The sequence below is a fragment of the Perognathus longimembris genome, chromosome 1, assembly GCF_023159225.1.
Source record: "Perognathus longimembris pacificus isolate PPM17 chromosome 1, ASM2315922v1, whole genome shotgun sequence".
In the NCBI taxonomy this organism is placed as follows: domain Eukaryota; kingdom Metazoa; phylum Chordata; class Mammalia; order Rodentia; family Heteromyidae; genus Perognathus; species Perognathus longimembris.
Genome location: NC_063161.1, coordinates 11637455 through 11651160, shown reverse-complemented (window position 1 = coordinate 11651160; position 13706 = coordinate 11637455). Strand labels below are relative to the sequence as shown.

Genomic DNA, 13706 nt, shown 5'->3' with positions numbered 1-13706 from the left:
TCTTCTTCCATCAGATAGATTTGCATGTTTTTCCTTTGAATCTCCCCTCTTCCAGGCAAAAAAATATAATAAGATCTTAAATATGTTACTTTAACATATTATTCAAATGCTCCATGTGGAAGTGTTAGTGAACAAAGTACTTTGTAGAAAAGATGACCCCTTGTACTTTCTTGAGAGTGACCCACAGAGCTCTGAAAACTTGTTATAAAACCTTTTGGCTAATCTAGTTAAGCTTATAAAGTCAGGGACTAAAAGGATTGCCTTCTACAAACTGATTGCCCTTCACCAGTCATAGTTCTCAGTCTTGTTTTCCTTTTATGATACATTGATTCACAATAGTTGCTAGTATTAGTAGAAACAGATAAATTGCCCTTCATTTCATTGGCCCTAGTCCCACTACCCAACATGTAAGTGGATTCTGACTAGTACACCAAGGTAACCTATAATCCTTTACTGGAATCCTTTATAGGAATTATATGGAGCTTACATTCAGACTATGGGAGACAGTTAATATTACAGAAGTTCTTTTTGTGTCAAAATAAATGTATGTAATGGAGTGGAAATGACATTCTGCAAATAGCACATTCAGAGTATACTCATTTAATCAAGTTACAGGCCACATAGATTTTTTTTTATGTATTTCTAGCCATCTTTGTTAAGTTTTCGGATAAAATTTGCCTTTATGCCTATTTTTTATACCTCTGAGCCTAGAGACCCCTTAACTGTAGATGATGCTAGTGTAAGTGACTAACAGGGATTGTATGCCATTCTAACCATCAGTTGACAGATGCATGTTTAATGGCATTTGGCTTTTTTGAAACCAGTGGCTTTCAGGCTAGGTGCAAAGGGCTGTCATTAAATGGTTATTTTATGGAGGAGAAACAGGAGGAGAAGATAGCCAAAATTAACCAGAATCCTAGGATGCCTTCTGACACGCTTCACATAATTATGTCCAAAGCTTAAAATCATTGCACTAAGTAAATAAACTCAGGGCTATTTCCTTTGCGCTCTTTTTTTTTTTTTTTTTTTTTTTTTTTTTTTTTTTTTTTGTCAGTCCTGGGCCTTGGACTCAGGGCCTGAGCACTGTCCCTGGCTTGCCTTTTTTTTTTTTTTTTCCCCTCAAGGCTAGCACTCTGCCACTTGAGCCACAGTGCCATTTCTGGTCATTTTCTATATATGTGGTACTGGGGAATTGAACTCAGGGCTTCATGTATATGAGGCAAGCACTAGGCCATATCCCCAGCCCCCTTTAGGCTCTCTTTAATCTCAACTGTAGCTGTGGAGGCAGCTAGTTTGTTCTTTTTCTTTAAATTTAAATTTTTTTTTTTTTTTTTTTTTTTTTTTTTGGCCAGTCCTGGGCCTTGGACTCAGGGCCTGAGCACTGTCCCTGGCTTCTTCCTGCTCAAGGCTAGCACTCTGCCACTTGAGCCACAGCGCCGCTTCTGGCCGTTTTCTGTATATGTGGTGCTGGGGAATCGAACCTAGGGCCTCGTGTATCCGAGGCAGGCACTCTTGCCACTAGGCTATATCCCCAGCCCTAAATTTAAATTTTATTGTAAAGATGATGTACAGAGTGGTTGCAGATACATAAGTAAGGTAATGAGTACATTTCTTTTTGAACAGTGTTACCCCCTCCCTCATTTTCTCCCACTCCCCCCATCCCTCCCAAGTTGTAAAGTTCATTTCCAACGCAGTGTCTAGTGAGTATCACTGTTGAGTTGGTTCACTCTTTGTCCCACCTTTTCTGTGATTCCCCTTCCCTTCCCCCAAGCAGATAAACTTATATACAAGACAAAGGGTACAGAAATCAAAAACAGTAACAACAGGGAATAAACCAAAGGAAAAAAAGAAAGAAAAAGGAAATAACTGCAAACAGTATAATTAAAAAAAAAAACTCTTGTTTCCATTTCTTTGAGTTTATTTCAGTAAGCATCATTTTATATGGTCATATGCACAGAGAAACTAGTTTCTGTTTTGTTTTTTGTTTTTCCAGTCCTGGACCTTGGACTCAGGGCCTGAGCACTGTCCCTGGCTTCTCTTTTGCTCAAGGCTAGCACTCTGCCACTTGAGCCACAGCACCACTTCTGGCCGTTTTCTATGTATGTGGTGCTGGGGAATCGAACCCAGGGCTTCATGTATATGAGGCAAGCACTCTTGCCACTAGGCCATATTCCCATCCCCATAGAGAAACTAGTTTCTTTAACAGATATAATATATATATATATATATATTTTTTTTTTTTTTTTTTTTTTTTGGCCAGTCCTGGGCCTTGGACTCAGGACCTGAGCACTGTCCCTGGCTTCTTCCCGCTCAAGGCTAGCACTCTGCCACCTGAGCCACAGCGCCCCTTCTGGCCGTTTTCTATGTATGTTGTGGTGCTGGGGAATCGAACCAAGAGCTTCATGTGTAGGAGGCAAGCGTTCTTGCCACTAGGCCATATTCCCAGCCCCTTTAACAGATATTTTGTTTAGCACAAGGAAAGATGCTTTGTTCCTTTTGTCAAGATTTTGTCATGCTACTTAAAACTCATCAGAGTGGTCTCATCATTTTGAGGCTATACAAGCAATTTCTTTGTTTTTAATAATTCTTAAGGTAAGTGAACAGAAACCTGGACTTGAAGATTTTTTTCTTTGGGCCCATTTTGGCCTGTGATGGCATATTGGATTTAACTAACATTTTTAGAAACTGAAATTTATGTCTGTAAGCATTCATGCTATGCATAATATTGAAAATAAAAAGATTGCTACTTGTAACTTGTATACTAGTTCTAGAAGCTTAGCCTTTACTATATTTACACTTTTGAAATTGAGCTCTTTGAGGTTTTGTTGTTGTTGTTGTTGTATTATAATGTCTATTAATAGCTAGCAAGAGACCAGGTATAATAATGAACTATAGTACTGAGGTTTGCTCTAGTTTTTATTTCCTATAGATTTACAACCATTAGTTTTCTATACTGTTTATGTATGGATGTCATTTTTAATAAGTACCCAAACAGGAAACATTTAAAAGTTCCTTTAATTGTACAGATACTATCATTTAAGATGGTTTTCTGGAAAAAAATGTTTAAATTTGTTACCATAAATTAATTGTACAAAGGCTTCGTTGTGATATTTACAACTTGTATGTAATATACTTTGATCCAATTTACTCTATCTCTGCTATTTTTCTTTTTTGTGTGCTCTTTTTTTGAATATTTTTATCTTTAAGTAGTTGCCATTCAACAAAGCAGTTTATGAACACAATGCATCTTGATCAATGTCACCTCTTTCAACATTTTTACCCACCCTTCCCAACTCACCCCTTCCCTACTTATCTTAATTTTAGGTTATGTGTTGAATTTTTTGTGCTATTCTTTCTTAATTCCCCTCTCTATTGCCCTCCCTTCTTCTCCCTTTTGGGTATTTTTTGATGGGTTTTACTATACTTTTTTTTCACACACACACATAATTATACTTAAAATATTCCTCCTCCAATCACTTTCTCTGGTTCCTCTTTTCCTACTCACTGATTTCCCCACCCCCACCCAAAACAGTTCTCTTTTAACATCTGTATAATATCATTATTATTAATTATTTTAGGTCTAGATTCTCTAGGTAGGAGTGGACTCATGTGATTGTCTTTCTGAGCGTGGCTTATCTCACTCAACATAATGGTCAACATTTTATGCATTTTACTGCAAATGACATAATTTCAGTTTTCTTTGTGATTGAGTAATAATTCATTCTATATGTATACCATGTTTTCTTTATCTACTTACTAATTTTTGAGCACTCAGAATTGTTCCATATCTTGACTATTGTATATAGTGCTGCTGTAAACATGGTTGTACAATTATCTCTCTTACATGTTGATACATATACAATCCTTTAGACATATGCTAAGACTGGTATAGAAGCATCATATGGTTATTCTTCTTTTAGTTTTTTGATGAAGCATCTTACTGATTTACATCATAGCCTTACCTGAATACTTGCCAGCATTTGTTAATTGCTTTTTGCCACTCAAACTAGAATGAGATGGAATCACACTGTTGTTTTTATTTGCATTCCCTTTATAGCTAAGGATGTTGAACATCTTGGTGTATTTATTACCTATTTGTACTCCTTTTGAGAACAGTCTGATGTGTTTGCCCATTAATTGGATTATTTTTTCTTTTTGTGTTTCATATTTTCAGTTCTTTGTGTATTCTAGATACTAACATTTTGCCTGATGAATATTTTGCAGAGATTTTTCTCTTAGTCTCTTTCTTATTCCCCTTCATGTACAGAAGCTTTTTAATTTGGTGCAACTGTTTGTTGATTCTTGCTCTTCCATCCTGAACAGTTGTAGTCATGTTTTCCCTTCATTGTTCTGCGGTAGTTTCAAAGTTTCAAGTCTTAGATTTAGGATCTGTGATCTATTGTGGATTTATTTTATATAGGTTAAGAGATAAAGATCTCATTTAAGGCTCCCAAGGATGTCCTACAGTTTGGATTTGGGCTTTTTGAGACATTTTTATTTTCATGAAAGTATATATGTTCATTGTTACATGTCTGTGTGGCTGATACATTGTAGACATTTAGTAAATATTTAATAAATAAAAGAGGATGATATATATAGAAAGAACTGTCTAATAGTTCTTTCCTTTGCTAATATAATACAAAGACGTGGATTAGGATGTGGTTTCATAATTTAGTCTACTTTTAAGATATGAAATCATTGTTATGTTTATATGGCAATTTTCAAATTATTTGAGACATTTTCAGGAACCAGAAATTCTTCACAATATTTTATATCAAATTCCACAAAACTAGCACCATGCCTCATTTTTCTTGACGCTTCAGATCACCATGGCATCCTTTTTCAGCTCTCCATTAGAGTTGATCTGCTTTGTTGAGATTGTTTTTCTGCTCTTCCTTTACTCTGCTACCCACATGTCTCCATTTTCTAACAGTACTAAGAATATTTGAGACGCAAGTTTTTTGGAGACATATTTCTGGCTGCAACCACTGGCTTTCTAATAATGACTCCCAATTCGACCTCTCCAAAAAGATTTTTGCAACAAAACTCTTAGATATTGTTAATGAAAATTACATTTAGATTTCCATAGTAACAACTAAGTAGAGAAAATCACTTCCTCTAGAGCATGGGAGGTCTTGTATGTTGCTGATTTCTCAGTCTCAGTGCCTCAGCTGTGCTAGTAATCATCACTGATATTTATTGAGTGCTTAATATGTTCAAGACACTTTTCTAAGAATTTTGCAAATATTGCCTAATTTAATCTTCATAAATCTTTCAAGTGTAGTTATTGCTGTTTTACAAGTGAGGAAACTGAACCTAAGTCACTTGTCCAAGGCAAATAGTTCATGAGTGGCTCAGGTATCCTCACTCCAGAGCTTCTGGTGTTAAGAGAATTTTTCTGCTGCTGTTGTTGTTCAAAGGTAGTAAATTCATTTTTTTTATTTGTTTGTTCATTTTGTTGGGTTTTTTTAGTGCTTTGCTTTGTGAGTTATTGGTTTTGTTTTTTGAGATTTGGTCTCTGTAGACTAGGCTAGTAGGGCTAACTATGAAATCAAAAACCAGAAATTGAAGATTTTCTCTTTGCCCATTTTAGGTTGTGATGGTGTATTTATGCATAACAGGACTTAATTGCATTTCTAGGAACTGGAATTTATTACTGTAGGCATTCTTGAAATATGTCTAAAAATCCAAATCACTAAAAGACCACAGTTAAAAATAAAACCATTGCTACTTTTGACATGTATACTATCTCCAGAACTTTACCAGTATTTGTGAAATTTCCTCTTTAAAAATTGAGTTCTCTCAAGCTGGGTGCTGGTGGCTCATGCCTATAATCCTAACTACTCAGGAAGCTGAGATCTGAGGATTGCAGGTCAAAGCCAGCCCAGGCAGGAAAGTTATGAGACTCTTATATCCAGTTTACTACCAGAAAACCAGAAGTGGCACTGTGGCTCAAGTGGTAGAGCACTATCCTTGAACACGAACACACACACACACACACACACACACACACACACACACACACACACACACACACACACACACACACCCCTCTCAAGGACAGTGCCCAGGCTCTGAGTTCAAGACCTACAACCCCCACCACCAACAACAACAAAATTGAGTTCTCTTAATTTCTAGGGTGGCCTCAAAGTCATGACCCTCCTGCCTGTTTCCCTAGTGCTGAAATTACAAGGATGCAATACTATACTGAGGTTCACTTTGCCTTTTTTAGGGGTATAAAATGCTCATATATTTTATATTTTAACATTTTAAGTGTAAAATCAGCAGTATTATGTTCACACTATTGTGCAACCATTACCTTTCCCTCTGGAACTTTCTCATCTTCCCGAGTGAAGCTCTGTGCCCCCCCTCTTTTCTAGCCTCTGGTAATCACTGTACTGTCTGCATGAAATCTGGAAATCATTCTCTTAGAACATCTTTAGGGTTCACCTATGTTATAGCATGTATCAAATTTTCTTCCCTTTTTAGAACTGTATAGCATGTACCATACAGCGTATCCATTCATCTTTCAGAGGACACTTAGGTTGATTCCTTCTTTTCGCTGCTGTGAATAACACTTCTGAACCTGAATGTTCTAATACCCACTCAAGTCCTTGCTGGATCACATGGTAGTTGAGTGTTTCATTTTTGAAGGCACTGCCATGCAGTTTTACACAGAATATCTAACATTTTACATAGATATATGATGCACAAGAGTTTCTTTTTCTCTATATCCTCACAGTACTTGTTATTTCCCAAGAGATGTGTGTTACTGTGTTTTCAATAGCTGTCTTAAGGGATGTGCAATCAAACCTTGTGATTTAATTGTCCTATGCTATGCCTCGAAGCCAGTCAAAGGGAGAGATGATTTTGACCTTCATTTAGCTTCCCTATCTCAGAAACTTAAACTTGCATTTATCTTACTTTAATAAAACTAAAAATGGGGGCTGGGAATATGGCCTAGTGGTAGAATGCTTTGCCTAGCATACATGAAGCCCTAAGTTTGATTCCTTGGCACCACATATATAGAAAAAGCCAGAAGTGGTGCTATGGCTCAAGTGGTAGAGTGCTGGCCTTGAGCACAAGGAAGCCAGGGACAGTGCTCAGGCCCTGAGTTCAGTTCCCAGGACTAGAAAAAGAAAACACCAAAAATGTATATATTTATACTCTAATATCCCTGAAAACACAGAAGTTCTATTTGATTCATTCCATTTCAGCAAATTCGGTGGCTATTCACATACACGTGCATCTATCAGATAGTTCTAGCTCAGTGTTTATAATATTTTCAGAACATTAACATCGCCTGTTGTAGTATTACTAAGCTAATTTTTCTCTCCCCCTCCCCGGTCTTCTTTTTTTTTTTTCCTTCCTTTTTTTTTTTTTTTTCTGGTATTGGGAAAAATCAATCAAACCAGGACCTTTCAAGCATACTAAGCAAGTGTTCTACCACTGGCCTCTACCCTTAACCCTCTTTACTAGGATCTTTAGTAGCCTTTTAACTGGTCTTTTGATTCTGCCTTTGACCCTCCTTACTCTGTTCCCATTGTGATCCTCATGAAATATAAGTCAGACTGTGTCCACTGCCCAAACCTCTATAGAGACTGAAACCCAAAGGCCTGACAGTGGCGAGCTGTGCCGTCAGCACACCCAAGTCTTCACCACTTGACCCCTGCCTGAGGCTTTGCACAGAGGCCACCTCCTTTTTTTTTTTTTTTATCTTTCAGAAATATTTTATTCATGTGTAATGAGTATGTAGCTTTATCCTTATACTTCTCAACAAATGGTGACATATTTCAAACACCAGTGAACAGCTAATTTTCCTTTAATCAAACATATTTCTTTTTTTTTCTCAAATTTTTATTATCAAACTGATGTACAGAGAGGTTACAGTTTCATACGATGGGCATTGGATACATTTCTTGTAGAGGCCACCTCCTTGTGGCTCGCACAGCATCCTTGAGCAGATTCTTCCCTTACCTCCTTCAAGGCATGCTCACTTTCCTCCTAGCTGCAGCCCATCAAGTCATGAAGAGGTAGCACTCCTGCCTGCCTTTTCCATTCCACCCCACACTGCTTTCCAGTGCCCCGTTTTATCACCACATTCACGCCTTCTACCAGACACAGGCTTCCTTATTTCAGTAGGCCTGTTCTCTCCACTCGGAGATAAGCTTCTGAGGGAAGAGGGCTTTCTTACATCTGTTTCCGTTCATTAGCAGTAATGCCTGGTGCACAGTAGGCCCTTAGTAAATGTCTGCTGGCTGAATTAATTTTTGAGTAAGTTGAGTTTTTGAATCAGTCAGCCCTTTCTAAGGAGCAGGATACCATGGTGACCTGCATTTCCTACCTCCATCCATCTCCACATCTACTTGAAGAGCAGTAGCCAGGGCATGGAATTCAAAATAATCAGGATGTGAAGAGAAACAAAGAAAAAGAAAAGCAGGATATTGTTACTTGTTCTTTGTGTTTTCATGAAGAAAGCCAAGACTCTTGAGGAGGTGTGTCCCGGAAAGACATATCCAGCTTAATTCTTTATAGCATCTTCTTTGTCACACACCTGCTCCCTTCTTTCCTGGTCTGGGCTTACAAAATGCCAGGAACCCCTGATCTCTTTCCTAGAGGCTGGATTTAGCCTACAAATACACGTTATTTGGTTTGCCCTGTAAAGTATTTGATATTTAGTTTGTGGGTTTGTTTTTTATTTTATGTAAGTATCTCTTTTAAAAAATGTAATCACATGCTAACATTTATAATTCAGATATTTTAGATGAAAATCTGGATTTTTTTTTTTTAGCTTTGGGAACATGAAAAGTTTAGATAGGGCCTATATTCTCACACTGGCAGCCAGCCAGTGGAACTGAGTAACTTCTTAGCGACTTCTGTCCCTCTTTTCCTTTCCTTTCCTGCTTTACAGTCCCCTTTTTTGTTGGTGTTGGTGTTGTTGGTTGTGGGGCATGAACTCACTGTCCCTGAGCTCTTTTTGCTCAAGGCTATGGCTCTACCAGTTTGAGCCAGAGCACCACTTCTGGTTTGTGAGCGGTTTATTGGAGTCTTATAGGGACTCTTGTGCCCAGGCTGGCTTCCTAGGATCCTCAGATCTTAGCCTCCTGAGTAGCTAGATTACAGATTACAATGAACAACCAGCACCCGGCCTCTTCTTTTTTAAAAATATGTTTATTGGCTTTTGGGAGTTGCCATTCAACAAAGCAGTTTATAAATACATTGACTGTGTCTTGATCAGTGTCACCCCTTTCAACATTCTCACCCACCCCTTCCAGTCCACCCCTGTGAGTCCCTTCTTGTACCAGAGGGTTTGAGTAAAAATTGAAGCCACGTTTTTTAATGATTGAAATTAATTTTAATACACAGCTAAGGAACATTGGGTATGGAGTTTTTTCATTTTGTTTTGTTTTGGTTTTTGCTAACTGCCTATTGATATTGGCTAAAAGAAGAAAAAGCAACAATTTGAAGAAAGCCTTAAAGTTATTTTGGAGGCTTTTATACATTTGTTCATTTGCTCGTATCTTTTTAGTATGTTTTAATGTTTCTGTTATGAGGCCTGTGACTGTTGTCAGTTCATATAATGATCCTGGGTAGTAAAATATTTCATGGTGAAGTGGCTCCCAGGAGTTTAGACACTTCTTTGTCACTAATTAGCTGATATGAATAATCATAGTATTGGAGTGCTAGAAGATGGGAGAGGATAACCAAGACAAGAAAGAAGAAACCATGGTACATGTAACTACCCAACAAAATGTCTACCTAGATTAATGTCTTGAAAGCATCTTTAGACTCAGAGTTTTGACATAAAATAAACTAACCCCAGAACTTCATAGTGTCAGATCTTGAAACTTTCAGAGTTAAGTCTCAGACTATATATACTGCGTGACGTTGTAAAGGTGCCCGGTATATGGTAATGGTGCCAGGTTATGGATTTGAGCGCCCCTTACATTGTTGTCGTTATGGTGGCTTCTTTTGCTTCCTCTTCTGGGCAGGAAAACTGCATAAAATTCTGGTTCTTATGTGGATTTGTTTACTTTCTTCTAAGTATTGAGGGGAAATATGTTTTTAAATGAATGCTGCGTTCCTGAAGTAGCTTCGGGGTATTAGAGTGTTTTATTTCGTGGGTGAAGGATGAGTTCTTATTCTGTGAGAAGCAGTGGCTGCTGATTTCATGTCCAGAGAGGCATTTCGTTACTTAATAACTCATTTCAGAGCAAGCCATTAAGCCATTTTAGCCACCAGAGGATTTGAGGTCAGCTTACAGAAAATGAACATCATTTCCACTAAACTCTTTTAAGATAACCAAGTAAAAAATAAGTACATCCTAACCTAGGAATTTATATTAGACTATACCAGTACAAGTCTTGCCAGTGTGTCCTCATGATACATGGTTTTCCACGAGACACACGGCAGTTTGTGCTAATTTCATTATATTCTGAAAAAAGTCTACAGATCTGATTTTTCTAATCATATCTCCTCCATTGAATTTAAGAAGTTTTCTCTCCAATGGCAAAGAAGTGAGGTGGTTCTATATCTGCCTTCACGTAGGCTTTCTTTGAAGGCCTGGTTTCTTTGTTAAGGGAGAGATATGTATCTATAAAAAGCACATTTGTTTATTTAATTTATTTCTAATTCAGCGGGTAGCAAAAGAGAAACCAGTAAAAACAAATGTAAACCAGTAAACCAGTAAAATCAGATGGGCGAGTAAGTAATGGATGAGTGGTAGAAGCGCATTTCACTATGGCATCTGAATATATCTTCATGGTTCTCAGAAGTCTTATCTGAGTCCTCTTTGTTCTTGACTCTGGGGAAATACAGTGACCCATTCAGCATTCCTGTGATGTCCTCTAACTTGAGGCCTTCTTAATCTTGGAGAAAATGACAGAAATAGCAATATCTGAAGTGGGTACTGTAGGTCAGTAATTCTTAACCTCACTGTGTATTGGAACCACTTGGAAAATTTTAACAAACCATATACAGATTTAGTTGAATGAAGATAAAGTTCAACCTTTTTGTGTTTAAGTTTCCCAAGTGATTCTAACGTACATCTAAGGCTAAGAATCAGTGACTATTCTGTAGGAGGGTTTTCAGAACTTCACAGTTCCTGAGAGTGCCTTAAGGTATACCTTAAGAAGACATAGGCAGGTAAGAGACAAACTAAATGAACTCTTAAATCTTTATTCTCCTCAACTGGACGTATCTTCATTTTTCCAGAGCAATTCCACTTTGCCTATTTTATATATTGATTTTCTATAGAAAACAAGTATGACAGAATAACAACACAGATCTTAAATCTGATTTTGAGGACGGTGAGCACTAAGCCTTTCGTAAGACTTTGTATATCATATAGCCTCTAAAGAATGTTTAAAAAAAAAAAAAAGGAAACCTAAAGCAATTAGCTAATGGTACCCTGTTGGGTAGCTTTTACTTTACTCCTTTGCTTTTACTTAAGCAAAAGTCAACAAACAAAGGAACATGCAAGCCAAAGTCTCAAGATCCAGTTGATTCCAATTGGCTTTGTTTAAGCCCCACAAGATGTCTCTTCATACATAGACTGGCACTGTTCTTCAGTTTACCCCAGGCTCCAACATCTCACATGGGCTATACTATTTACCTACTCATTCCTCTGCTAATCTTGAAGGCCTGAACTCTCAAAATGTACATTTCTCTCGACCTTAAACACATTATTAACAGTTTGCTACTCTCAGGGATATTTTATTTTGATCATTAAAAAACAAACTATCACTGGGAATATGGCTTAGCGGTAGAGTGCTTACCTAGCATGCATGAAACCCTGGGTTCAATTCCTCAGCACCACATAAACAGAAAAGGCTGGAAGTGGCGCTGTGGCTCAAGTGGTAGAGTGCTAGCCTTGAGCAAAAAGGAAGCCAGGGATAGTGCTCAGGCCCTGAGTTCAGGACCCAGGACTGGCAAAAAAAAAAATCTGAACTTGGTAGCTGGTAGAAAACTCTGTAACTTCCAATGCCTAACGTATGAAACTGTAACCTCTCTGTACATCAGTTTGATAATAAAAATTTGGAAAAGAAAGAAAATTCTGTAACTTGATATTGGCTCAAGAAAAAATGTTTAAATTATACTTAGCAACCATTGAAAGTTATCTACCCACCTCAGGAGAGGGGGGAGTGGGAAAAAGGACACAGCTGGGTCCTGGTTGCTCAGTCCTGTAATCCTAGCTACTCAGGAGGCTGAGAACTGAGGATCATGGTCCATAGCCAGCCCCAGAAAGGAAAATCCATGAGACTCTTATCTTTAATGAACCACCAGAAAACCGGAAGTGGCACTACGGCTCAAAGTGGTAGAGCGCTAGCCTTGAGCAATAGAACTCAGGGACAGCGCCTAGGCCCTGATGAGTTCAAGCCCACGACCGACTAAAAAAAGAACAGAAGCAAAAAAAAAAAATATATATATATATATGGCTATGATTTAAGAAAGTAACTTGGTATTAGAACTTCATAAAAAATTTGTAGAAGGTATTCATTATAAGTACTGTACTAAATCTATTTCTAGAATGCTCAGATGGTATATTTGTCTCTTGGTGGGCTAGATTTACATTCCTTTTTTAATTATTAAATCCAGGACAGATCAAATTAATTAAAATTGTTCTTCTGCTTTACCTTTTATTATTTAAACATTTATCTGTGGTCTCACTAATGGACTAATTTCCGAAGATTATAAATTGGCATGCTTTCATTTCTAGATTGCAGCCCCTCTGTCATCATTTTTCCAGTTTTTTTTACATATTTATTTTATGCTGTATCACAAAGTAGATTCCCTCATCTTACCTCCTTTGAAATCATTTGTCCCCTTATAGTTAATGAATAAGCTGTGCATCCAAGGATATTTATCAAACGGCACCAATAAAATTTGATATTTTTAAAGCAATCAATCATGCCTTTTTTTTAAGTTGGCAAGTCAATTTTTAATTATTTATAAACACTACAGCCCACTTCCCAAAGTAAACTTAAAATCAAATTTTAAAAATTCTTACGTAGTTTCATATCATAAAATTCCTATTTATTAATATTGCCATTTTTTTGGCTATTATACTCTTTCTTATTGTAACTTAAAATTTGGACCAGAAAAGTATAGAAAGAGCATAATTTTAAAACATACAGCATAACTTTTTTTTCTTTTTGTAGCATTAATCTTATCACTGGTCATTTAGAGGAACCAATGCCAAACCCTATAGATGAAATGACAGAAGAACAAAAAGAATATGAAGCCATGAAACTTGTCAACATGCTTGATAAACTTTCCAGGTATTGTATTCCCATCCATTTTTTGCTTGGTTTCTACAAATGTTCTATTTCCTTGTCTCTCCCACCGAGAGTTACCATAGAAGAGCAACTCTGGAAATCCATGTTGATTGGAGCAGGGTGGCCCAGGCAGTAGTAGCTCAGATAGCTCTTGGCTACCATGTTTTCTCTACATGTGCCGCTTCCGGATGTGCATTCTTAAACGTTTAAACACTCAAAGCTCCGATAGTAACTCCTAGATCACTGTAATATTTAACCAACTAACCTCCCTGTCTTGTTGAAGATGCTGAGTTAGGGCCAATGATTTTGCTGCTTCTTGTATTTTTGTTCTAGTCTGTTTTGGGTTTTGTTCCGAATCATGGTGCGCTTCCCTCCTCCCCTTTTCATTTTTGATGTGCAAGTTTGCAGTTCTGCTTTTGGGGTTGCTGC

At 37.4% G+C, this 13706-nt stretch overlaps 1 protein-coding gene across 6 annotated transcripts in view; it reads left to right on the top strand.

Annotated features, from left to right (window-relative positions):
- Ric8b (RIC8 guanine nucleotide exchange factor B) overlaps positions 1–13706 on the top strand; it is a 103860-nt gene that overhangs the window by 74411 nt on the left and 15743 nt on the right. For 4 of the 6 annotated variants that reach the window (XR_007212480.1, XM_048356574.1, XM_048356602.1 and 1 more), the window contains exon 9: positions 13161–13280. The exons of the other annotated variants lie outside the window; for them this stretch is intronic. Coding sequence is in view for 3 of the 4 variants with exons in the window: in XM_048356574.1 (XP_048212531.1) it covers positions 13161–13280 (120 nt within the window). In the remaining variant the exon portion in view is untranslated. The remainder of the gene's footprint in view (positions 1–13160; positions 13281–13706) is intronic. 6 annotated transcript variants of the gene reach the window in all.